A 25,139-nucleotide genomic window follows, 5' to 3' on the forward strand; every position below is an offset into this window, starting at 1 on the left:
CAGTTTTTTTTGTAATTGTTCATGGGGTAACACTCATTCTTTTAGTAAAGGTAACACTCATTCTTTGAGTAAGGGTTATTGTTAAAGGAATGCTTATAAAGGAATAGCCATAGTAAATGTCCAGTTAAAGAAGAAATTGAAAATGTTGGTTAATGGTGGGTATTTTTGTCCATAAAACTTGTTAGCCAAGTGTGGTGACATATAACTGTAACGCCTCAGCACTGGGGAGACTGAGACAGCAGGATATGTGTTCAAGGCCAACCTGGCCTACATAGTAAGACATTGTCTCCAAAATAAATTAATAAAGGTACAAAAATGTAAATGTTTTTATTTCTAGATGTTTTGCCTGTGTCTGTCTGTGCTCCTTGTGTGCATTACCTTCAGAGGCCAGAAGAGGGCATTGGATCCCTTGGGAACTGTAGTTATAGACCACCAGTGTTAGCTGCCATGTGGGTGCTAGGAATCAAACCTGAGTTCTCTGTAAGATCAGCCAGTATTCTAACCACTGAGCCATCTCTCCAGCCGCTGCAAAACTTGTATTTTTTTAAGTGACATTGAAACCCTTATCTTAAAAAAAAAAAGACTTACTATATAACAGCTTTCATTTAAAATGTAACATAAAATAGGCCACTCATGAAAAAATCAGCCAAACCTTGTGCAGCAATCATATATGTAAGTTATAGCTTGATAAGAGAAGTATTTAATAGTACCTTTTGTCTTGAAAATGTTCCATACATTGTTGCAGTCACTTGTTAACACTGTACTAGGTTCTGTGTGTGTGTTTAGGACATACGATACAAATATGTTTTGAACTAGTTAATTTATAGTGCACTTCCATTTTATAAGCATTAACCTTTTACCATAAGCTATCTTGTATGTGTGGTGTGTGTGTGTATGCATGTGTGTGGTACACGTGTACAGGTATGTATAGAGACCAACGGTTGGTGATGGGTGTCTTCCTCTATCACTCTTCACTTTACATCTTTGAGACAAGGTTTCTAACTGAACCTGGTGTTCACCATTTGATTTGGCTAGCTGGCCAGCATGCTTCAGAGAGCCTTGTGCTTGTGCCCCACAGTCACTGACTTCTTATATTGGTGTTAGGGATCTAAACTCAGGTCCTCGAACGGTACTGACTGAGCCATCTCCTTAGCCCATCGTTAATTATTTTGCCATAATTTATCTTTAAAATGCTTTATAATGTAAATGTAACCTTTTGAAAACAATTTGTTTTTATTTTATGAGCACTGATTGGTGGTTTGCCTGCCTGTCTGTGTGAGGGTTTCAGATCCTCTGGAATCGGAGTTACAGACAGTTGTGAGCTGTCATGTGGATGCTGGAAATTGAACCCAGATCCTCTGAAGAGCAGCCAGTGTTCTTAACCACTGAGCCATCTCCAGCCCCATAAATGTAATTTTTGATTCTTTAAAACATAAAAAGATTATTCCCCGATTAAATGTCCGTAATACTGTTGCTTGTTTATCCTTTTAGGGGAAATTAAGTGTGGACCTTCCTCATGTCTCACATAAGATTGCACCTACACTGTACAGCTGACTCTAGTCGCCCAAAAGATTAAATTCCAGAACCAAAACTATTAGCTAGAAATTGACTTATAGCTGGGCAGTGGTGGTGCATGGCTTTAGTCCAAACATTTGGGAGGCAGAGGCAGGTAGATCTGAGTTCAAGTCCAACCTGGTCTACAAAGCAAGTTCCAGGACAGCCAGGGTATACAGAGAAACCCTGTCTCGAGAAACAAAGCAGAACAAGAAATGTAAAGTTTGGGGCTGGAGAGACCCAGATTCGGATCCCAGCACCCACATGGTGGCTCCTAGCCATTTATAACTCCAGTGCCAGTGCATCTAAGGCGTCTTCTAGCTTTTTCTAGCACCAGGCACACAAGGGTCCTTGTACATACATGCAAGCAAGCAAACACATTAAATACAAAAAAAATTAACAAAATGGAATTATTTGTGGACTAAGTATAGTTTGGGAGAGTGCCTATGCTTAATAATTGTGCCTCTTTTCTCTTCCCAATTACCTCCAATTCCAAGTCATTGGGAGGGCAAGGTGACACTCTGTAAATCAGGAAATTATGGTTGCTAACAAAGGGAGGTACAATATAATCTTTGCCTCTGAGGACCACTGTTTGGGCGTTGACTTAGATCGTAGGCCCTGCCTTATGATAATTCCAAAAGGATAGCCCATAAACCATTTGTGTCCCAGATACTTACAGAGACAATTAATGTTAAATCCCTCTTAGCAAATCTGCTTTTATCTATTGGAACATGCAGAATATTTCTAGATCATACTATGAGTAAAGTTATCTGATCTACCATGAATCTGTTTGGCTTATTTTAATGTTGCTTCTCTATTTTTGCTGTCTGCAGAGCCAGAGCCCAGAAGTGGAGCAGTTAGGGAGGGTTGTGGAACTGGACAGTGACATGGTAGATATCACCCAGGAGCCAGTTTTGGATTCTGTGTTAGAAGAGAGTGTGCCTGAAGATCAGGAGCCTGTGTCTGCTTCAACACACATTGCATCTTCACTGGGAATTAATCCACATGTCTTACAGGTGAAGTTCTGGCACATCCTTACTATGGCAGAAAGCCAAACTTAATATTTAATCTCTTGTATAACATCATATCTCTTCTTTGATTATTCACTTAAGACTATTGAGAGTTAAATATCTCCTGGAAAAGGAAATAGGCCAATGTCATAGGCCTCATTTTCCCATTCAGTAAGGAAGTTTTATACTGAGGATGAGAAGGTGATTTCTGTTTTTACTGCATAAAATCAAAAGATATGTTTCTCAGCCAAGTTTTGTCACTTTACTCCTCTGACTTTAGATGACAAATTTATCAACTTATCAACACTAAGTTCTATTAAATACCATAACTTTGTCTGCAGTGTAGTGTTGGGATTTCAGATGTAGACACTTTAGAAACATGGTCAATGAGTGCTGAATTTCTCTCTTCCTCTAGCTGCAGCCTTTTTTTTTTTTTTTTTATGTGTTTAGCTTTTGACTTATGCTTGACTTTAAAATCATTTATTCAGCAAATAATAGGAACCACTGTGTGCCAGGACATGGTGGAACAGGTAAATACAAAGCAGAGAATGCATGACTTCAGTCCTTTGGGCACATGTAGTGTAGTGGTGTGTTAGTCACAAAAATGCTATACTTGTTCTGGACACAGGCTTTAAAGAAACAGCTTTTTTGTTTTGTTTGGCTCATATAAACCGCATTTTTCTTTTATGGTCTTTAATTTGTGGGAAATAGTCATTCTATAGATACTGACTTTTTTAGATCATGAAAGCATCATTGCTTGTTGATGAAGAAGATGTAGATGCCATGGATCAACGCTTCAGTCACTTCCCCTCCAAAGGAGATACTGCTCAAGAAATCTGTTCTCCTAGACTCCCCATTTCAGCCTCCCACTCAGCAAAATCCCGCTCAATAGGTACAGTATAAAATACGCTGTTTTTCAAGAAACTGTTGAGTTAGATCCTATTTCTCACATCTTCTAACCTGAATGGATTTCTCTAGCACAACCCCTAAAAGCCATATGAATAACAATAGACATGGGAGATTGCTATGAGTTTGAGGTTAACCAGAGTAACACAGCAAGACTCAAGGAGCTGAAGAGATGGCTCAACAGTTAAGGGCACTTGTTCTTGGAGAGGACCCCCAATTCAGTTCTCAGAACCTACGTGGTGGCTTATAACCCTCTGTGTCTGGTTTCAAAGGATCTGACACCCTCTTCTGGGCTCCCTAGCCAACAGGCACACACATGGTGTATATACATACATTTAGGCACTCACACATACACATTAAATAATTTTTTTTAAAAAATGTAAATAAGTCAGTGAAGTAGCTTAGCGTGTAAAAGTGCTTGCCACCAAGCCTGATGTCCTGAGCTTGATCACTGGAATTCATGTGGTGGAAGGAAAGACCTCCATATGCTCACCATGGTACATGCATGCCACCTACATGCACACACAAGATAAATAACGTTTTAAAACAAAAAAAAGAAAAAATGCAGACAGTGGCAAGTTTTTAAGCACCTGTCCCCTGCTTTCACTAGTCAGCTTTGATCCCGACAGTTTTTCTTTCCTGTCATCAGTACATAAATAATATGAGGTATCTATAACATCTAAGACCTATAAATAAGAGAAAACATGCAACATTTGTATATCTGGAACTGATGTAATTCAGTGTATATAATTATCTCCAGTTGCATCTGTCATTTTAAAAATAATTCTGTTGCACATTTGTTTTTCAGTAAGGATATGACCCTTGAGTTTTACCCAGGCTTCTCATCCAGTCTTGCTACTGATAGCTTTGTGTATTAGAAAGGTTACTTTGGCCGGGAGGCAGTGGCACACGCCTTTAATCCCACCACTCAGGAGGCAGAGCCAGTTTGAGTTTGAGGAGAGTTTGAGGCCAGCCTGGTCTACAGAGTGAGATCCAGGACAGGAACCAAAGCTACACAAAGAAACCCTGTCTCGAAAAACAGAAAAAAGAAAAAGAAAAGTTACTTTGCTGAGTCTAGTTTCCTCACCCTTTGGGTTTTTCAAGACAAGGTTTCTCTGTGTAATTTCCCTGGCTGTCCTGAAACTCTGTAGACCAGGCTGGTCTCGAACTTTCAGAGATCACGTACCTCTGCCTCTTGAGTGCTGGGATTAAAGGGATGTGCCACCACTTCCCAGCCCAGTTTCCTCACTTTTAAAATGTGAGTGGTAATGATAATGCTTACTGATTAAAGCTACTGAAAAGCAAAGTGTACACATCTTTTATTTTTAATACTGTTATTAACATTGTAATCTTCAAGGGGTTTTTTTTTTGTTTTGTTTGTTGTTTTTGTTTTTTTTGTTGTTGTTGTTGTTATTTTGGTTTTTCAAGATAGGGTTTCTCTGTGTAACAGCTGTAATTGTCCCAGAACTTGCTTTGTAGACCAGGCTGGCATTGAACTCACAGAGATATGCCCACCTCTGCAGGCATTGAAGGCATGCACCACCACACCTGGCTGTTTTTTCTTTATAAAACCATTAAAGTTCTTGCTTTGATTTCATGCCTGAAAAGGTAATTATTATGGGCTGGAGTAGTGGCTCAGTGGTAGAGAGCTTGTACTGCTCTTACAGGGGACTCAGATTTGATTCCCAGCATACACAAGCAGCTCACAACCACCTGTAACTCTGGTTCCAGAGGGATTGGACACGTGGCATCCACATGCAGCTACAGTGGCACACTTTAATCCTAGCACTAGTGAGGCAGAGGCGATCGGATCTCTGAGTTCAAGGACAGCTTGGTCTACATAGTGAGTTCCAAAATAGCCAGAGCTATATTGTAGCCAGGTATGGTGGTGAGGCCAGCCTGATCTACCTTGTCAGTTCTTGGACATAAGCTGCATAATGACTGTGTCTCCAGAAAAAAACAAAACAAAAGTAGTAACGATTGTAAAATCTGACTGAATATCTTCACCCTTAGTGATCTTTGTTGTTACTGAAGAAATAAACTGTTGTTTAGAATCTTTTCTTCTTTGTTTCAGTTGGTGGGTTGCTGCAGTCAAAATTTGCAAGTGGAGCTTTTCTTTCACCAAGTGCCTCTGTGCAAGAATCTCGCACTCCTAGAACATCATCTCTAATGAATGTCCCATCCACATCCCCCTGGTCTGTACCTCTGCCACTGGCCACTGTGTTCACAGTGCCCAGCCCAGCTCCTGAGGTTCAGCTGAAAACAGTGGGGATACGCAGGCAACCAGGCCTAGTTCCTCTTGAAAAATCTGTTACATATGGCAAGGGGAAACTTTTGATGGACATGGCCCTATTCATGGGACGTTCCTTTCGGGTTGGTTGGGGCCCCAACTGGATTCTTGCTAACAGTGGAGAACAACTACATGGTTCCCATGAACTGGAAAGTCAGCAGGTTGCCGATTCGATGGACTATGGATTCCTACCCAATCCAGTAGCTGTTAAATCGTGAGTTATATTTCCTGATGCTTTTTGGGAATGACAACATTGAAATTGGGGGCTGTTCTGTTATCAACAAACCCAAGGTCAGCATGCTGCTTTGCGATCGTTCTATATAAATTTCTTAGCCCAAGTATAAGTATTTCATGTATTTTGTACACACAGTATCATACATATTCCTATGTAGTCCCTGCAATTAAGTCTTCTGGTATTTACCATACAGAATGTATTGAGTTTACACAAAATAAATACAATTTTCTTAGGTATTTTTTATAATACATAACAAGATTGTGTACATTTACTATGGATTAAATGAATATGATTACTTATTTTTGAAAAAATAAAAATCATCAGTGTCTTGAACCTCACAGTAAAATCCATTTTAAATTTAGTAATTGACTCTAGATTATGGTATTATAATATTTTGGAGATTGTTAATATCTTAAAATGTATCAGTCAGACTGACTTCATGCTCATCTCAATGTAGAGCATTTCTAGGCTTGGAGGCACATACCTGTAATCCCAGCACTCATACAGAAGAGATCACAAGTTGGAGGACAGCCTGAGCTGTATAGCAAGAATCTAAGAAGAACCTATCTTAGAAACTCAAGTGCTAGGATATAGCCCAGTGGAATAGTGGAACAGCACTTTCCTAGCATGCCCTGGCTTCATTCTCTAGAACTTCAATTTAAAACAGAAACAAAGGAGTAATTTTAGAATCTGGCCGTGTGTGGTGGTATACACCTATAATCTAGTCGCTACATACCAAGTTCGAGGGCTATGTGAGACCTGTCTCAAAAAGTATTTAGTATCTATAAGCTTGGCTTCATAACTTTTGACATTTGTGTATTTGCAAACTAGATATTCCACATACAGCTTTGGCCTTTGAATTTTGTAGTGTCGTCACAAATGAGTGATGAAACCAGTAACTACTGACTGCCATCCACAGTTGTACCTTGAGCTGTGCTGTTGCATTACAGTTCATTGGTCTGTTCTACATTGTATCATTTATGCATTATTTTATAAACATCAGTATTGGTCATTAGGAATTACTGTTTACAGAGTTTATACATGTTTAGACCTATTTATATAAACAGTTCTTAATATTTCAATCCATCTCATTAGTCTTTTTAAGATTTAAGAAAGCCGGGCGGTGGTAGTGCACACCTTTAATCCCAGCACTCGGGAGGCAGAGCCAGGCGGATCTCTATGAGTTCGAGGCCAGGCTGGGCAACAGAGTAAGATCCAGGAAAGGCACAAAGCTACACAGAGAAACCCTGTCTCAAAAAACAAAAAACAAAAAAATTTTAAGAAGCTGAGGCTAGAAAGATGGCTGAGTGGCCAAGAGTATTTCCTACTCTTCGGAGGGCCCAGGTTTGGTTCCCAGCACCCACATTGGGCAACTTTCACTGTAACTCTCAATGCAGGTTATCTGACACCTACTCCTGGCTTCTACAGGCATCATCTGCCTCTGACCACAGCATACACATATATACTTACATACAAATAAATCTTGAAAAAATCATTTCTGAGGGCCTTGAATGTAGCTCTGTTGGTAGAGTGTTTGCATAGTATGCTCAAGGTCCATGGTTTCATTCCCAGCACAGCATAAACCCAGGATGGTGGTCCATGCCTGCATGCTGTAATCCCATCGCTTGGGGAAGTGGAGGCAAGAAATTGAGAGATTCAATGTGATCCTTGCTTACATGCTTTAAGACCAGCCTGGCCTACATGAAACCCTGTCTCAAAAAAACAAACATTACGGTGAAATGCTTTTTATTCTGTTGGAAGTCAGCAAAGGTTGGTTGTAGGGAAATTTCAGCCATTTCTTCATTTTCTGACTCATTTTTGTTTCTCCTAGTCTATCTGAATCCCCATTCAAAGTTCATTTGGAAAAACTCGGTTTGAGACAAAGGAAGCTGGATGAAGATCTGCAGTTATACCAGACGCCTCTGGAGCTCAAGTTAAAACATAGCACTGTGCATGTAGACGAGCTGTGTCCTCTTATTGTCCCCAACCCCGGGGTCTCAGTCATTCATGATTACGCAGATTGGGTTAAGGAGTCACCCAGAGATCTGCTAGAAGTACAGAGTGAGTATACATCGTGCTGCTAGCCTTTGATGTCCAAGGAGTCAGGTTAGCAGTAGCATATGTTTCTAGGAGACGTGTTTCTTTACAGGTATAAGGTGATTTCCTCCGCGTACGCATTTCTGCAGCTCACCTAGGACAAGAAGAAAAATTAGGAGTTACCATTTGTAATCATTCTTGTGCCTTCTAATATATAAGTACTCCTCAAAGAAGTATAGCTAGTCAAATCCCTTGGATTTTTGTAATTGTATTCCTTCTGTTTCAAACCGAGATATTTAACCATGTGATTTGCAAATCATCTTTATGGGGAGGGGCTCTTCCCTCTAAAATGTTATTGACTTAAAAGCTTTTAGTTTGACTTAAAAAATAATGGTGGTGGCATGAAAGTAAGTGAAAGGAAACCCTCTAACTGACAAATGACAAAGACATTTAGTAACAATGTTTGAAGTTATATATAAGAAGTTTAGATTTATAATTATCATTGTGTCAGGAGATATGCAATTGTTATTTGCCCTTTATCATTATTATTGACATGTGCTAACTGTGCATGTGTGTATCTTAGATGCTTTGATTATATTCACACTCTCTTATCCCTTTTACTATAGCCCTTCTGTATCCCTATTAGTCCCTTTTTACTGTCAGGTATATCTTTCTGTCTGTTTTTGTTTTTTGAGGCAAGGTAGCCCTGTGTAGCCTTGGCTATCCTGGAACTCAATCTATAGACCAGGCTATCCTCTAACTCAGAGATATCCCCTGCCTGCCTCTAACTCCTAAGTGCTCGGGTTAAAGGCATGTGCCACTAAGCATGGCTTTTCTTTCTTTTTATAGCTTCCTTCTTTTCTAAATTCCACTTATAAAAGAGAACATGGAATTCCAATTTTATTTTGTTTTGTTTGGAGTCTGGCTTAATTTTGGTTACCATGCATTTACCTGCAGATGCCCTAGTTTAAATCTTCCTTATTGCTCAGTAAACCTCCGCCATGTATATAGAGCACACTTTCTCTATCCATATACCTCTATTAGCATTCAAGACTGATTTCCCTGACCTGGCTGTTTGAAATCATGCTGCAGTCACAGTGGGTGTACAGGCATCTCTTTTATGAGTTGACTTTCATTCTTTGGGGTCAGAAGTCATATGGCTAAATCACACTGTAGTTACATTTTAATTTTTTCAGGAACCTCCATACTTGTTGCTGTATTGACTGAACTAATTTACATTTCTAACAAGAACACATGAAAGATCCTTTTCTCTACATGCTGTCAACCAGTATTTGTCATTTTTTGAATGGTCTGGTTTTCCTTTTTTCTTGATGTTAATGTTGATCATTCCAACTGGGGTAAAATGGAAACTCAAGGGAGTCTTGATTTGCATTTCCCTGGTGGCTAAAGATTTGTACTTCATTTGAAATGTGTTGGTTCATTTGTTTAATCATTTATTGATTTGTTTGATTTATTTATCTAGTTATTTTTTAGTTATCTTTTATTCTGGATACTAATCCCTTGTTAGACAAGCAGCTGGCAAGGATTTCCTCCCGTTTCATAATCTGTCTTTTGACCATCGATTCTTCTCCATGCAGGAGCTCTTTGCTCTGGTACATTTTGTTAATACTTGCTGCTTATTAGGTCTTCTGCAGGAAGTCACTGCCTGGTCCTGTATCTTAGTGTTTAACCAGTGTTTTCCTGTTACAGTATAAATGTCTCGGGTCTTAGATAAAGGTCTTTGTCCATTGGAGTTGAGGGAGATTCAAAGTGAGGAGTAGGAATCTATCCTCAGTCCCCTACACTTGAATATTCAGTTTTGCTATCATTTCTTGTTCAGCAGCTGTCTTTCTTTCTCTGCTGTTTTGGCACCTTTAATAAGACTCATATGCCAGGCCCAACATTACTGTGTGTGTGTGTGTGTGTGTTTTACATGTATATGTATGTGCCACTCAAATGTGTGGCGGTCAGCTTGCAGGACAATAGCCCTAGCTGTGGCTATATTTGCTATATTAGCAAACCAACTAAAGCAGTCTGCTGCTGCTGTGGGGAAGTGAGGTGCAGATGGTGAATGATTGCCAGCACCTACATGGAGGCTCACAACCATCTATAGCTCCAGTTCCAAGGGAGCTTCTGTGGGCACTAGGCACACATGGTGCACAGACACACATACGTACAAAACACCCATGTACATAAAATTATTTTTTAAAGTGTTTTGTAGCAGAATTTCAAATTGGAAAATCTTTTCTTGACTATCACAGTTAATAGCCACAATTAGGCTAGAAGAATTTAAGGGAGCATCCATTATGTTTTGTTTGTTATGTAAGTATCACAGGTACATGGAGTGAGCAAATATACCCTGTACCTGTGCAACTTATATGAAGTGTAATCCTAATGAGTCTTAACAATTAAAACCTGGAGTCAGATGTTAGGGTGAAAGATCAGAGAAGCAGAGCAGCCAGCCACTGGAGACTACCTGTACGAAACCTCAGACCAAATGGAGCGGGGCGTTGCTCCTGTCTCTACAAATCCTCAGGCTGAATGGGGCCAAGATCCTGTCTCCACCTCCCTAGTGTTGGGATTAAAGGCGTGAGCCTCCCATGTGCTGGGATCCTAAGTGCTTAGGATTGGAGGTGTGAGCTACCACCATCCTGCTGTTTTCTGTTTTAAACTGATTTAATCTGTAGCCAAGGGTGGCCTTGAACTCCTGATCTTCCTGCTTCCTCCCCCCAAGTGCTGGGATTAAAGGTGTGTGCCACCACTGCCTGGCCTCTGTGGTTAACTAGTGGCTAGCTCCACCCTCTGATCTCCAGGCAAGTTTTGTCAGAACACAAAACACTTATAAGTTGAGATGACCAGTTTGGGAGTAGTGAGCTCACAAACTTGAATGAGTGCTTATGGTGGTAATTGATGTGTTTTGCACCACAATAAGTGATGAGCTCTCAGGAGTGATTTCCAGACTCTGATAGCATTGCTTTTTGTACTTTCTTAGTTGTGAAGCACTGGAGCCTGACGTGGACATTATGTGAAGCCCTATGGGGCCACCTGAAGGAGCTTGACAGCCAGCTGGATGAGCCCACTGAATACATTCAGGTTCTGGAGCGAAGAAGAGCTTTTTCCCGATGGCTGTCCCGTACTGCTGCACCCCAGATTGAAGAGGAAGTTTCCTTAACCCGAAGAGACAATCCCATAGAAGCTGTCTTCAGCTACCTCACAGGCAGTAGGATTAGTGAGGCCTGTTCTCTGGCACAACAGTCAGGTAGGGATGAGATCCTCTGCATCACTACCTACTTCCTCTGCACTATCCCTGCTCCTTAATTGTAATTTGCCTTTTAACTGTATCCCAAGAAGATTGTTGGTTCCTCTAGAGACCATGCCTTGTTCTTTTAAACAACTCTGGAAACTTAAATATTGTTTATTTAATTAAAATTGTGTTGATTTTGTTATATGCGTTTGTAGTAAATCAGAAACTTCAGATAAGTAGAAAAAAATAGGACAAAATCACCCAAATTCTAAGACTTAGAGTCATCGTAACATTTTCAGTGGTTATCCTTATAATACATAAAGTATATACAAATGCATGCATACTGAACAACATACATATAAATGGTTCAGACTTGGTGTCCTAGTGGTCCTCAGTAATATAGAGGTGACTATCCTTGCCTGTCAAAGATTTCCTGATGTACATTCTGTTCTTTCATTTAAAATATCATAGATAGCTATAATTGTTTCTTAGCAGTCTTTTAATATAACATTAGCATATTCCTTTGACATTTTATTTTTGTGTGTGTGTGTGCACACACATGAACAAATGAACATTTGTACACACAGGAGGAGGCCAGAAGAGGCTGATGATAGATGTCATCTTCTATCACTGTCTACTTATTTCTTTGTGGCAAGGTCTCACCTTGAAATAGGGGCTAGCTAGCGTTCTCTCAATTAGGCTGGAAGCTAGCAAGCCTCAGCAGTCCTCCTGTCTCCAGCCCCGCTTGGACTTGGGTTTATAGGTGTGCATGAGACACCCAACTTTTACATAGGTGCTAGAGGCCAAATGATTGCACAGCAAACCCCCCTTTTTGTTTGTTGGTGTTCGAGACAGAGTTTTTCTGTGTAACAACTCTGGCTGTCCTGAAACTCACTTTGTAGACTAGGCAGACCTTGAATTCAGAGATCCACCAGTCTCTGCCTCCCTAAGTGATGGGGTTAAAGGCATGTATCCCCCACCGCCACCACCTCCCAGCTACAGCAAACCCTCATAACCACTGAGCCATCCTCAAGCCTCCTTTGTTGACATTCTTTTTTCTTTTTACATCCCGTTTCCAGAAACAATAATCTGAACATCTTATACATAGATCTTTTGTAATAACTCACTATTTCATCCACTGATGTCCAAGTCTTTCCTCCGAAGGCCTGGAAGAAGTACAGTGGTCTGTGTTTCATCAGGTCAGTTAATCCTTAGTCCTCACTTGAAAACTTGTGTTCCTCTTACAGGTGATCATCGCCTTGCTCTTCTTTTGTCTCAGTTGGTGGGTAGCCAGTCAGTCCGAGAGCTGCTCACCATGCAGTTAGCCGATTGGCATCAGCTCCAGGCTGACTGCTTCATCCAGGATGAAAGGTTGCGCATATTTGCCCTGTTAGCTGGAAAACCGGTAATGTCATATTAATTTTTCTTGTAAACTGTACACTGTTAATATAACTGCCAGTTTGGTCTTATTTCTAGGTAGAAATATTTTCAAACTAAAATGTCAGGCAGCCAAGCACAATGGCTCACACCATTAGTCCTAGTGCTGTGAGATCTAGACCAAGTTCAAGGCAAACCTGGTCTAGAGAAGTCCAGTAAAGTTTGAGCTACATAAAGAGACCCTGTCTCGCAACATCATGTCAGGCTGGGCAGTGGTGGTGCAGGCCTTTAATCCTACACTTGAGAGGCAAAGATCAGTGAATCTCTGTGAGTTTGAGGCAAACCTGGTCTACAGAGCAAGTTCCAGAATAGCTAGGGCTACACAGAGAAACCTTTTCTAGAAAAACAAACAAACAAAAAACCATGTCACACAATTAACCAAACAAACAAAAAAAAAAATCTAATGTTAGCTGTATTGTGCGCCTCTAATCTCAGTACACAGAGGGCATGGCCAAAGGATTGCCATGGCTTCAAGACCAACCTGAGCTACTTAGTGAGTACTTAGTCAGGACTACATAAGGCCCTGTCTCAAAAATAATTTTTAGAAAAATCTTATTACATTTGTTTATTTGTATGTTCTCACTCTCAAGCATGTGTGTGTATATGGCATGGTACATGCATGAACAACAAAGGATAACTTGCCAATGTCTTGGGAGTCAAACTCAGTTTCCCACGCTTTACCCACTCAGCCATCTCACTGGCCTGATTATTTTCTTTTTTTTTTTTTTTTGGTTTTTCGAGACAGGGTTTCTCTGTATAGCTTTGCACCTCTCCTGGAACTCACTTGGTAGCCCAGGCTGGCCTCGAACTCACAGAGATCCGCCTGGCTCTGCCTCCCGAGTGCTGGGATTAAAGGCGTGCGCCACCACCACCCGGCTGAGGTGTTATTTTCTTTTTTTTTTTTTTTTGGGCACTGGCCTGATTATATAAATGTTAAAATTGGAGCTGGCAAGATGACACAGCCGGTGAAAAAAGGCACTTGCTGTCGAGCTTGACAACCTGAGTTCAGTCAGTCCAGGGAACCCCCGTGGTAGAAGGAGAGAAGAACTGATTCTCACAAACTCTCACCTAACACATACACCATGCCATGCCACGCATATGCACACCTACATACAATAATAAGTAAATACAAAGATTTAACGTTGAAATCTGGATCCCATATCATAGGAATGTTTACGTAGGAAACTGTATAATTATCTGTATTCATCTGTGTTGATGTATAGGTTCATATTTGCATGTGTGTATATCAAGCAAAGTCAGTTATAGAGAATGATTCTGAATTTTTTTTTTTCTTCAATTTACTGTGTATGGACATTTTTCCATGTAATGTAGTATCATTCTTTTTAATAGCCACCACACTTCATTTTACCAAAAATGAAGTAATTATTTTAAGCCAGTTTTTGCTGCTTACTCATTGATTATCTGATTCTGTGTCTTTATGTCTGTCTTGTTAATTATGGGAGGGGAGATTTCATATTCAAACCATTACATTAAGATTGGGTATTGTAGCACACTCCTTTAATACTAGCACGAGGGAGAGGCAGTAGGATCTTAGTTCAAGGCCAGCCTGGTATACATAGTGAGGTCCTGTCTCAAAAAAAAAAAACCATAAGGAGCAGCTTGTAGACAGGCAGTAATAACCAAGGCAACATAAAGTTGTCATGGTGATGCTTTTGTCTCCTGCAGGTGTGGCAACTCTCAGAACAGAAGCAAATCAATGTGTGCTCCCAGCTGGATTGGAAACGTGCACTTGCTGTCCATCTTTGGTATTTGCTTCCACCAACAGCCTCCATTTCCAGGGCTCTCAGCATGTATGAAGAAGCATTTCAGGTATGTGTGTTCACAGGAGCCAGGTGAGAACTCTGGTTGGTGTGTGTTTTGTCTTTCCAGAGAAGTCCTGCAAACTGGGTGTGACAACTTTAATCCCAGCACTTGGGAGGCAGAAGCAGGTGGCTAGTGGTGAAGACCCTGTCTCAAAAAAGAAAAAAAAAAAAATTTAAAGGAATATAGAGAAAAAGCCATCGAATCACATTTTATGATATAATACTTACTACTGACTGCCCTCTTTGAAAATACTGTAAAATCAAAACAGACACAACAAGGTCAAAACATCATCCTTTACCTTGTCTCTTCAACTCCATTGAAGTTGCTATTTACATTACACAGATATTTATATTATGATTCATAACAGTAGCAAAATTACAGTTACGAAGTAGCAACAAAATTAATTTTATGGTTGGGGGTCATTACAACATGAGGAATTATAATTAAAGGGTCGCAGCATTAGGAAGGTTGAGAACCACTGACATAAAAAGGCCTTGTCTCAAAACTGAGGGGAAAAAACAGTTGTGGCAAGTGGACAAGTAAGGGAATCTACTGAGCTCCTTTTAAGTCTTTACCAGGTTGAAAACAGGTGTATCAAAAACGTTTAAAAGCCTTGATTCTTTTAAGCACTACAGCATCCTTAATGCATGTTTCATTAATTAATGCATGAATAATTGAGACATGACAATGCTAGTTGATAAAACTCACAACTTTGTATTGCTATATCAAATTCTTCCTTTACAGAATACTTCAGAAGGTGATAAGTATGCCTGCTCCCCTCTTCCTTCATACCTGGAGGGTTTGGGCTGTGTGGTAGAGGAAGAAAAGGACACACGGAGACCACTTCAGGATGTTTGCTTCCATCTCCTAAAACTCTATAGTGACAGGTAAACCAGCACCAGGCGTGGTAATTGTGTCAGTTAATTTCGGTGCGATACAGTTTGCATACAAATAAGCATGCAGTTGGATAGACATCACAGAATAACTACCAACACAATTGAAACATTTCTGTCACCTCCAGAAATTCCCTAATGTGATTTAGGAATTAATCCTAAGTCCTATACAATGATTGGGGGTTGTTGACTATAAGGTTTTTTTTTTTTTTGATTTTTCAAGACAGGGTTTCTCTGTGCAGCTTTGCGCCTTTCCTATCTCTCGTTCTGTAGACCAGGCTGGCCTCGAACTCACAAAGATCCGCCTGCCTCTGCCTCCCGAGTGCTGGGATTAAAGGCGTGCGCCACTACCACCCGGCGACTATAAGTTAATTTTGATGTTTCAGGAATTTACATATTTAAGTCATTCTGTACTCTTTTTGTACCTGGCTTCTTACCACTCAGCATGGTGGTGAGATTTATCAATTTTAATGTGAACAGCAGAGGTTTGGGGGAATCTTTATTCTAACTCTGTAGATTTTTACATAATTTCATAGTGATTTGCTGGTGAGTAGTTAGATGTTGTTGGTTGGGTGTGAGGAATAAAGTGTTGTGAATATTTATTCACCCACTAGCTGTAATAAGCCAGAACTTTGGCACAAGCTACTGTGGTGATATATTGTGTACCCTAATAAACTTGCCTGAGGATCAGAGGACAGAGCCAGCCACTAGATTAGACATAAAGGTCAGGCAGTGGTGGCACACACCTTTAATCCTAGCACTTGAGATCTCGTGCCTTTGCTTGGGAAACACACATGTCTTTAATCCCAGGAAGTAACATGGCAGGGCAGAGAAAGGTATATAAGGCATAAGGAAACAGGAAATCACTCTCTTTAGGCTGAGGATTTCGTAGAGGTCAGAACTAGTGTCTGGCTGTTCTACTTCTCTGATCTTTCAGCTTTCACCCTAATATCTGGATCTGGATTTTTTATTAAAAGACCATCTAAGATTTGAACAACAAGCTACTAGAGACACTGAGGTGTGAGAGTTTCACTGGAGTCCATAAGTTCAGTCCACCAGGCATAGCAAGACCCATCTAAAGCAAAGTGATTGTTGTTTTCCATTCTCACTAGTAATGTATAAATCTCTAATTGTTACATGTCCTCTCCAGGACTTAGTATAGTACGTAGTGATATTCTCTGTGTGTTGTATATGTTTGTTTTGATACATTCATTTATTTATTTGTCTTTATTTTGGTAGTTTGAGACTGGGTCTCTAAACAGACTGGCCTAGAACTTATTCTGCGTAGCCTAGGCTAGCCTTGAACACTCAAATTCCTCCTGTTTTAGTCTCCCATGAGTTAGGATTATAGTAATGTGCCTCCATGAAATGTTTTTAATAAATGGAGAATGGCTTATTTAGCAGTAATAAATTAACTCATGCAATTATTATATCTAAATGATTAAAATTATTTTGATACTTCTTTTTACTTTATCTTAGAAATAACTAGGATTTTTAGTTTTCGGTTTTCTGTTCACAACTAATAGGTCACAGCTTGTTTCTGCTTTTCAGGATGCTTTCTTTAAATACAGAATACTAGTGTTAGTTATAAAAAAGAAATTGTAGTACGTATATAAGTAAAATTTATCATTTATCTATTTTTTGCTAACATCTATTTAAGTCTTTTGGCTTTTTTGGATTTTGGTTTTTTGATAGTTGGTTTGCTTTTGAGACAGGGTCTCTATGTAGACGAGGCTGGCCTTGAACCTACAGAGATCTTCTCACCTCTGCCTCTGCCTCATGCATGAGTGCTTGGGAGTACAAGTGTGCTCCACCATGCCTGGCCTAGATTTAATTATTGTATTTTATGAGTATAACTGTTTTTGGCTGTGTATATCAATGCAACACTCCAGTGTCTGGTGCCCTTAAAGGTCAGAAAAGGGTGTCAGATTACCTAGAATTAGAGTTATGGATATTTTCTTTGTAATTCATGTGCATATTTGTGCATATGTGAGTTAGAGCACACCTGGAGAAGGTGTCCATTCTGTCTATATGGGCCCTGGGGATTGAACTCAAGTTGGCAGACTTGAAAGCAAGAGCCATAACCCAGGGCTATCTTGACAAGTCCAAAAGTTTTATATTTTTTAAGTTCCAGTTTGCTAAAGTTTTTTTAAATGTATACAGTGTTCTGCCTGCACGCATCCTTGTAGGCCAGAAGAGGGCACCAGATCTCATTACAGATGGTTGTGAGCCACCATGTGGTTGCTGGGAATTGAACTCAGGACCTCTGGAAGAGCAGTCAGTGCTCTTAACTGCTGAGCCATCTCTCCAGGCCTCCCATCCCCCAGTTTGCTAAAGTTTTAACACTGTATAACTTGCTTATTGTTATAGAACTTTTGACATTTTCTATTTATCCTCAAGTCAAGTTGCTATCATTTCTATGCTCTGGAGGGTTTATTTTACTGAAGTAAAATTTTTACATCAAGTTTTTCACAGCCCTGGCACTCAGGAGACAGCGGCGGTAGATCTCTGCATCCAGCCTGGTCTACATAGCAAGTTCCAGGACAAACAGGGCTATCTCAAAAAATAGAAAAAAAGTTATTCATAGCTTTTTCTTACCCTTTTAAAATATTTGTAGAATCTATAATAGTCACAAACTCCTGACACTGATAATTTTTGTCTTCTCTTAGTCTATGCAGTTACAATTTCATTGGTCTTTTAAAGAACCAGGTTTCACTGGGTTTTATTCCTGTTACTTATCCTGCACAGAATGAAAGAGAAAAGCTTTAATGGTTAAAGAGTAAAACCATCACTCAACTCAATGACCAAAATTGCCAGGCTATGGTGGTTCATGCCTTTAATTCCTGTACTTGGGAGGGAGAGGCAGGCAGATCTCTGTGAGTTCAAGGCCAGCCTGGTTTACAGTGTGTGACCTTGTTTCTGTCACACAGCTATGAACATTACAAGCTGTAGGAAGAAATGACCTTCATGAAGATCAGTTAACTGACAACTGAAAACTAACATTCAATGACATCAGTTAACAGAACAGTCTGAAAAGGCCTGAGGTTTTTAGCATGGTTAGGAATCACCTAGCAGAGCCAGGCGATGGTGGCACACACCTTTAATTCCAGCACTCGGAAGGCAGAGGCAGGCGGATCTCTGTGGGTTCGAGGTCAGCCTGGTCTACAGAGCGAGATCCAGGACAGGCACCAAAATTACACAGAGAAACCCTGTCTCGAAAAACCAAAAAAAAAGTAGCAGATACCAAACCTGTTGGATGGCACACCCTTGTGAGAGAGGTGTCTCGTATTACTGATAAGACCTCTCACTCTTTGCCCTCTGGTTCTTTTATTGTCTTCTGAGACACAGAACAGTTTTTTTCAGTACAGATGATCTGCTAGCTGAGTATCCTAACTGAATACTTTCTTCTCCTCAGACATTACGATCTCAATCAGCTTTTGGAACCTCAAAGTGTAACTGCAGATCCTTTGGACTACCGCCTAAGCTGGCACCTTTGGGAAGTGCTGCGGGCTCTTAACTATACCCATCTGTCTGAACAATGTGAGGGTGTGCTACAGGCCAGTTATGCTGGCCAACTGGAAAGTGAAGGGCTATGGGAGTGGGCCATTTTTGTCTTCCTACACATTGAGGACTCAAGGTGAGTGAAAAGCCTTTGAACCTAGTGAATATGTCTAGCACCTTAAGACGATACCTCAGAATTCAGTCTTTTCAGGTTCTGTTCAACACGTTACTGCTTAGAACACCTGTTAGATACAGCCATGTGATAAATCTCAAGACCTGCGGCCTGGGAGATGGCCCAGCAGTTAAGAGCACTTGCTCCTTTTCCATAGGGTCTGAGTTCATTCTCTGCATCTGTGTCAGGCAGCTCACACTGCCTATAATAACTCTAGCTCTGTGGGATCCAACACCTCTGATGTCCAAGGGCACCAACATTCATATGCACATACATACCAACACACATGTACACATATAACTCAAAACAATAAAATAAATACTTTAAGAAAAGTCTTAATTTAAAAGAATGACTTTGTGGTATGTTTTGCTTTTTAAGTTTGAAGTGGTCACCTAAAGATGTAGATTACCCATTTGAGTGACTGTCCAAAGGCCCACTCTTAGCCTTGTCTGTGCCCAGGGTGATGTTCTGGCTTCTTTCTTCCCCGTAGCCTGCGTGAGAAGGCTGTTCGTGAGCTGCTTACCCGGCACTGCCAGCTGTCAGAGACCCCTGAGTCCTGGGCTAAGGAGGCTTTCCTTATGCAGAAGCTCTGTGTGCCTGCTGAGTGGATTCATGAGGCCAAAGCAGTTCGAGCACACATGGAATCCAATAAGCACTTGGAGGCCCTCTATTTATTTAAAGCTGGCCACTGGAACCGCTGCCACAAACTTGTTATCCGGCACCTCGCTTCTGGTGAGTGCAAAGGCCTACATCTCCTGGAATCATCCCATGTTTTTCTAACCTGTTGAGCCTTCATGATGGCTGAGGCAGAGATGATGTCAGTTTAGGACATAACAGACTTAGATCAATATTCTACCAAAATGCTACAGAGGAGGCTTGGTCTGGGCAAGGGGCTATGGGACAGGGAAAGATGGCACTATTGTAGTTATTATCTGCCACTGATGTCCTTGCTGTGCACTAAGCTCTCTGCTTACATGTGGGAATGTTAACACCACCAGAGACAGCTGCTCCGAGGCCTGCAGCCAGAAGTTATTGGCCACCACAACATCTGCTTCTCCAGCCTGCCTGCCTTAGATTTGTGCCTGGTCCTCTATACCATTGGGAACTACACCCTTATACACTGAAGTCAATGTTTTGTTTCTTCAGATGCTATTATCAACGAAAACTATGACTACCTGAAAGGGTTCTTAGAAGATCTGGCACCTCCAGAGCTTAGCAGCCTAATTCAGGACTGGGAAACATCTGGGCTTGTTTACCTGGATTATATTCGAGTAATTGAAATGCTCCACCGTATTCAGCAGGTACCTAAATTCCTTAAACCATTGTCTAGTTTTCTTTTTCATCGGCACTTAAAACCAGCCATTTCAAGAAGTCATACTGTAGCAGTGTGTGGTGGTACATGGCTTTAACCCCAGCGCTCGGGAGACAGAGGCAGGTGGATCTCTGTGAATTCCAGGATAGCCAGACTGTAGAGACACCTTTCTCAAAAAAAAAAAAAAAAAAAACCACAAAAGCCATGCTGTACAATACAAAAGGAAACATGGCGGCACACATACAGTCCCAGCATTGAGAAATGGAGGCAAAAGGATCAGAAGTGTGAGGCCAGTGTGGAACTTTAGATCAAAAATTTTTTTAATTTATTGATAAATATGTGTTGAAGATGGGACTTAGGGTTTTTTATTTTTTGGTTTTTTTTTTTTTTTTTTTTTGTTTGCTTGTTTGTTTTAGCTAGTCTTACCCTATAACCTAGGCCAGCCAGGAACTCACTGTGTAGCCCAGGATAGCCCTTTTTTGTTGAGAAGAGAGTAAGTGTGCTGCACACCCTAGCACAGGTGTGGAGATGCAAGGACAAGTTGTAGAAGTATGAAGCAAACTCAAGTCATCAGGCCCTGCAGCACACACCTGCGGCACCATCTCACTGGCTAGCTCTACTTTTCCCCTGGAAGTGTGAGCTGTACTCTCCCTTGCTACCAAAACTTGTGGTATGTTTTTTGTACCTGCCAGATCATACTGTATTTTTTTCTTTCACATCTATATGTTCTTGAAGTTTGGGGGGAGATCTTTTCTGTTAATGAGGTTACATACCATTGAACAGAAGTTCATAGCTCAAGCTTCTCAGGTCAAACTATTAGATTCAATTTAGGTTTCCCACATTGACTAAGGAACTAAGTTAATTAGCCACTCTATCTCCCTGGGAGGGTGGCAGGGAGTGGACAGTGGCATAGACTATAAAGTGTATCCAACAGGGTTTTCATGAAGGTTACACAAAATAGGCACAGGGCTTCGGCAGAGGACCTTAACACTAAACTTTTGACAAGGGTTCCTATTTTCATCCACTTCTAATTCCTCACACTGGGTCAGACGTATAATGGACATAATTCAGGAATCACTGAAGAAGCCTTTCTAGTTGATATCAGTTCATTGATGCAACTTAGTCATTAAGAACCCCAAATATGCTGAGTACTGTGATGGATTTGGGAGCTGTGGAGGTAAACAGTATGTTTTTCCCTTACTAAAAGTACTGACTCAGTGGGAGAAGACGTATACAAGTAAGGCAGAAAGAAATCACCGTAGAGTAAAAGATTTATCACGATTGCTGACATTGTGCCAGGACAAAAGAGAGAGCCTGATGTAGTCTGAGGGAGTCAGTGGTGCTGTGCAGCTCAGTCTCCACATTCACAACCTAATGAAACAGTCTTCACTTAAAAGTCTCCATTTGGGGCTCTGCAGTAAGAGCAGTTGCTGCACTTGCAGAGGTTCAGGTCCTAGTACCCACATGATGGTTCACAACCATTATTAACTTCAGTTAATCCAGGAAATCTAGTGCCCTCTTCTTCCCTCATACATGTAGACAGAACACTCACAGTAAAAATAAATGTTTAAACCTTCCCAGTTCTCTCTTGCTGTTTTCCTCTTTATTCCATGTGTAAACATGGCTGTTTGCTTTACCTGGAAAGCTTGACTTTCTCTTGTTAGGAAGGTCTCAGCTTACATATAGTCTCCCCAAGGATGCTTCTCCTGATGCCCCTACTCTAAAATAGACATCCAGTTTCTTTATGCCCACAGCTTATGATTCTTGAAGGTTAATTACTACTTGATATTTTCTTGTCTGTAAAGTTCATGAAAGCAAAGACCTCATTTTGTTTACCACTATTTAAAGTCAGTGATAAGGTTCTGGCAGAGGGTAAGAGTGTGTATATAGACATAAATCAGTGAATTCTGCAAGCCTTCTTCAAAGTGAGTTTCAGAGCTAGTCAGATAACTCAGCAGATAAAGTGCTTGTAGCCAAGCTTGACAGGCTGAGTTCAAACCCCAGAACGGACATGGTAAAAGGAGAGAATGGATTCACACATGTTGTCCTTTGACCTCCACATGCTTCCATACCAGCCATTCACCAACACAGAATAAGTAGTAAATTCCATGGAAAATGCATCTTGGAAAGCATCTTGAATAAACCTGTAAAAGGAGGGAGGTGGCTGGAGACTTTGGGTGGTCCACAGTGAGAAGATAGGTTAACTGAGAGTCAGGGTTGAGGTAAATGGGATAAGCTGTTGCTGCAGAGTATAAAGAATATAAGTAATGGATAAAAGTAAATCAGCTTTGTTTTTTAAAAATGTGGCTGAAATAGGAGGATAGTAGAAAGTTTGGGACTAGCCTGGGATATACAGTGAGTTCCAGGCCAGCTGGGGCTACATATCAAGACCCTATCTCAAAAACCAATTGGTTATAAAATGGTCACAAATTAGATGTAGAAGGTGACGCCAACAGTAGTGTGGTAAGTTGTTTGAGGTGAGAAGTAATGGTGGCCCAAGCCACAGTAAAACCCATGGCAGAGAACCAGAAGATTGGCATATTAGGCCAGCATTGACTATAATTGGAATCATAGGGGGTGGATCTGGAGAGTGTATAGATTGAGGTCGGTCCTGCACTGCTTTAGGAATGGCTAAGAACTTTTTGTTTGTTTTTGAGACAGGGTTTCTCTGTGTAGTTTTGGTGTCTGTCCTAGATCTCGCTCTGTAGACCAGGCTGGCCTTGAACTCACAAAGATCCACCTGGCTCTGCCTCCTGAGTGCTGGGATTGAGTGGTGGGATTAAAGGCGTGCGCCACCACCGCCCTGCGGCTATGAATAAAGAGATGTAAATTAAATGCTGGTTTGAAAACCACCTCTTACAATGTCTCTGAATCACATTTGCCCTAAAGTTTTTTTGGTGCTGTGTTAAAACCATGTGGTTTATGAATCATTATCCCAAGACCTGCCCAAGCCCAAGGCTAAGTATACTTTCTCTTGTCTTCAGCAAATAGATGCTGTGGTAGTATGCCACCAGCTTCTTGTTTTTTCTCCTCCCTCCTATCAGGTGTCATTGGGATTTTGTGTAATCTGTGGGTAGGGTTGAGGTAGAAGTTTCTTTTGTCCTTACTGGTCTATTTCTCCGCAGGTGGATTGCTCAGGTTATGAACTAGAGCACTTACACACCAAAGTGACTTCACTGTGCAACCGGATAGAGCAGATTCCATGTTACAATGCCAAGGACCGCCTGGCTCAGTCAGGTAAGCATGTGGGCTCTACTTGCTTGTGGCTTACTTCCTGTCTTATGACACCCCACATCAGTGCCGTGTAGTCAGCACTCACTGTGGTTTTCTCTCTAGATATGGCCAAACGTGTAGCCAACTTGCTTCGGGTAGTGCTGAGCCTGCAGCACGCTCCTGATGCCACCTCCAACTCAACACCAGACCCTCAACGAGTCCCTTTGCGTCTGTTGGCTCCCCACATTGGCAGGCTCCCCATGCCTGAGGACTATGCCTTGGAGGAACTTCGTGGCCTTACACAGTCCTACCTGCGAGAACTGACAGTTGGGAGCCAGTGACCCTAGCTCTTGCCATCACACTCATGCCCATTCATACTCACACACAGCAGTTTCTAGCATTGTTTTAATTGACAGTTTTCCGATTTCGGGGTTGATGTGGAATCCTCCCTCCCCTTCTGCTGCCCTAAGCAGCATCCACTAGTTGTTCAGGGTTTCCTAATACTGAACATAGCATACAAGGGCTTTTAGAACAACAACAACAAAAAACAACAAAACAAAACCAGGTCTCCATTTGCCAACTTCAAGACTATTCAATTTCTCTTTCTTTTGAAAAATTGTCAATAAAACCTCTTTGGCAGAACCTCCAAAAAAAACGGAATTCTTTTCCACACCAAGTTCTGAGTCTTGTGACACACACACCCTATGCCAACGTCTAACCTGCTCTGCTGCGGCTCTTCTGTGTCACTGCTGTTTGAAAAGACTGAGACAAATGACAAATGTCTGGTAGATGACCGTCCATCCCTGATGCTTGTCCCTGAAGATTTCTTAACAATGAGTATGGGAGTCAAAAGAGGGTTGGACCTTGTTCTTTGACACATTGAAGATAGAAGGGCTGTCTGCTATGGAAGCAGAGATCTTAAAGGCTCTTTTGTTCATGCCTCGTATATCCTATGGACACTATACCTGCCCTACTATCATGTGCAGTGGCCTCAAACCACAGAAAATGTGTCTCTGGGAAGCTCCTGATTTATCAGTCATCTTCCTGGATTTGCCAGAGGAGTTTGGATGAAGAATGTGAAAGGTGTTCCTCTCAATCCTCCCATTTAGCCAAGACCATTTCCCACCTTTCACCCACACTCCCAGAAGGTAAAACTGTCACTAAGACAGGTCTGGTTGGGCCCTGGGGGCAGGTAGAAGGCCTTCACCACATTGCTGCTGGCTGTGGGGAGTCCCAGGCTCTGGCCTGAGACAGCTGATATTTGGGGCTGTCACAGACAATATGGCCACCCCTGGGTCTTTATGCATGAAGATTATGTAAAGGTTTTTATTAAAAAAATTATATATATATAAATGATCTAGATTATTTTCCTCTTTCTGAAGCTACTTTCTTAAAAAAAATAAAATGAAATGTTTATAGTATTCTTGGTGGTATTGACTTCCTCTTTGTGTTTTGGGGGACTCCGGAGATTCCTTATCTAAATGTAAACATCTTAAGTTAAAGAGAACAGA

The 25,139-nt window shown here is 41.1% G+C and overlaps 1 protein-coding gene across 8 annotated transcripts in view; it reads left to right on the forward strand.

Annotated features, from left to right (window-relative positions):
- The window catches only part of Nup98 (nucleoporin 98 and 96 precursor), a 90,519-nt gene extending 65,470 nt beyond the window's left edge, over positions 1–25,049 (forward strand). For 6 of the 8 annotated variants that reach the window (XM_052761316.1, XM_052761314.1, XM_052761318.1 and 3 more), the window contains 13 exons: positions 2,388–2,570; positions 3,303–3,456; positions 5,545–5,974; positions 7,827–8,056; positions 11,025–11,291; positions 12,524–12,681; positions 14,400–14,543; positions 15,282–15,424; positions 18,846–19,067; positions 19,594–19,835; positions 20,250–20,404; positions 23,541–23,652; positions 23,752–25,049. In XM_052761316.1, the coding sequence (XP_052617276.1) occupies positions 2,388–2,570; positions 3,303–3,456; positions 5,545–5,974; positions 7,827–8,056; positions 11,025–11,291; positions 12,524–12,681; positions 14,400–14,543; positions 15,282–15,424; positions 18,846–19,067; positions 19,594–19,835; positions 20,250–20,404; positions 23,541–23,652; positions 23,752–23,969 (2,658 nt within the window). In that variant the 3' untranslated portion in view covers positions 23,970–25,049. Of the gene's footprint in view, positions 1–2,387; positions 2,571–3,302; positions 3,457–5,544; positions 5,979–7,826; positions 8,057–11,024; positions 11,292–12,523; positions 12,682–14,399; positions 14,544–15,281; positions 15,425–18,845; positions 19,068–19,593; positions 19,836–20,249; positions 20,405–23,540; positions 23,653–23,751 lie in introns of those variants that run through there. The other 2 variants (XM_052761320.1, XM_052761321.1) reach the window with 1 other exon arrangement.
- Positions 25,050–25,139: the final 90 nt, after the last annotated feature.

This window comes from Peromyscus californicus, unplaced genomic scaffold (genome assembly GCF_007827085.1).
Source record: "Peromyscus californicus insignis strain IS unplaced genomic scaffold, ASM782708v3 Scaffold_4__1_contigs__length_199733344, whole genome shotgun sequence".
Lineage (NCBI taxonomy): Eukaryota > Metazoa > Chordata > Mammalia > Rodentia > Cricetidae > Peromyscus > Peromyscus californicus.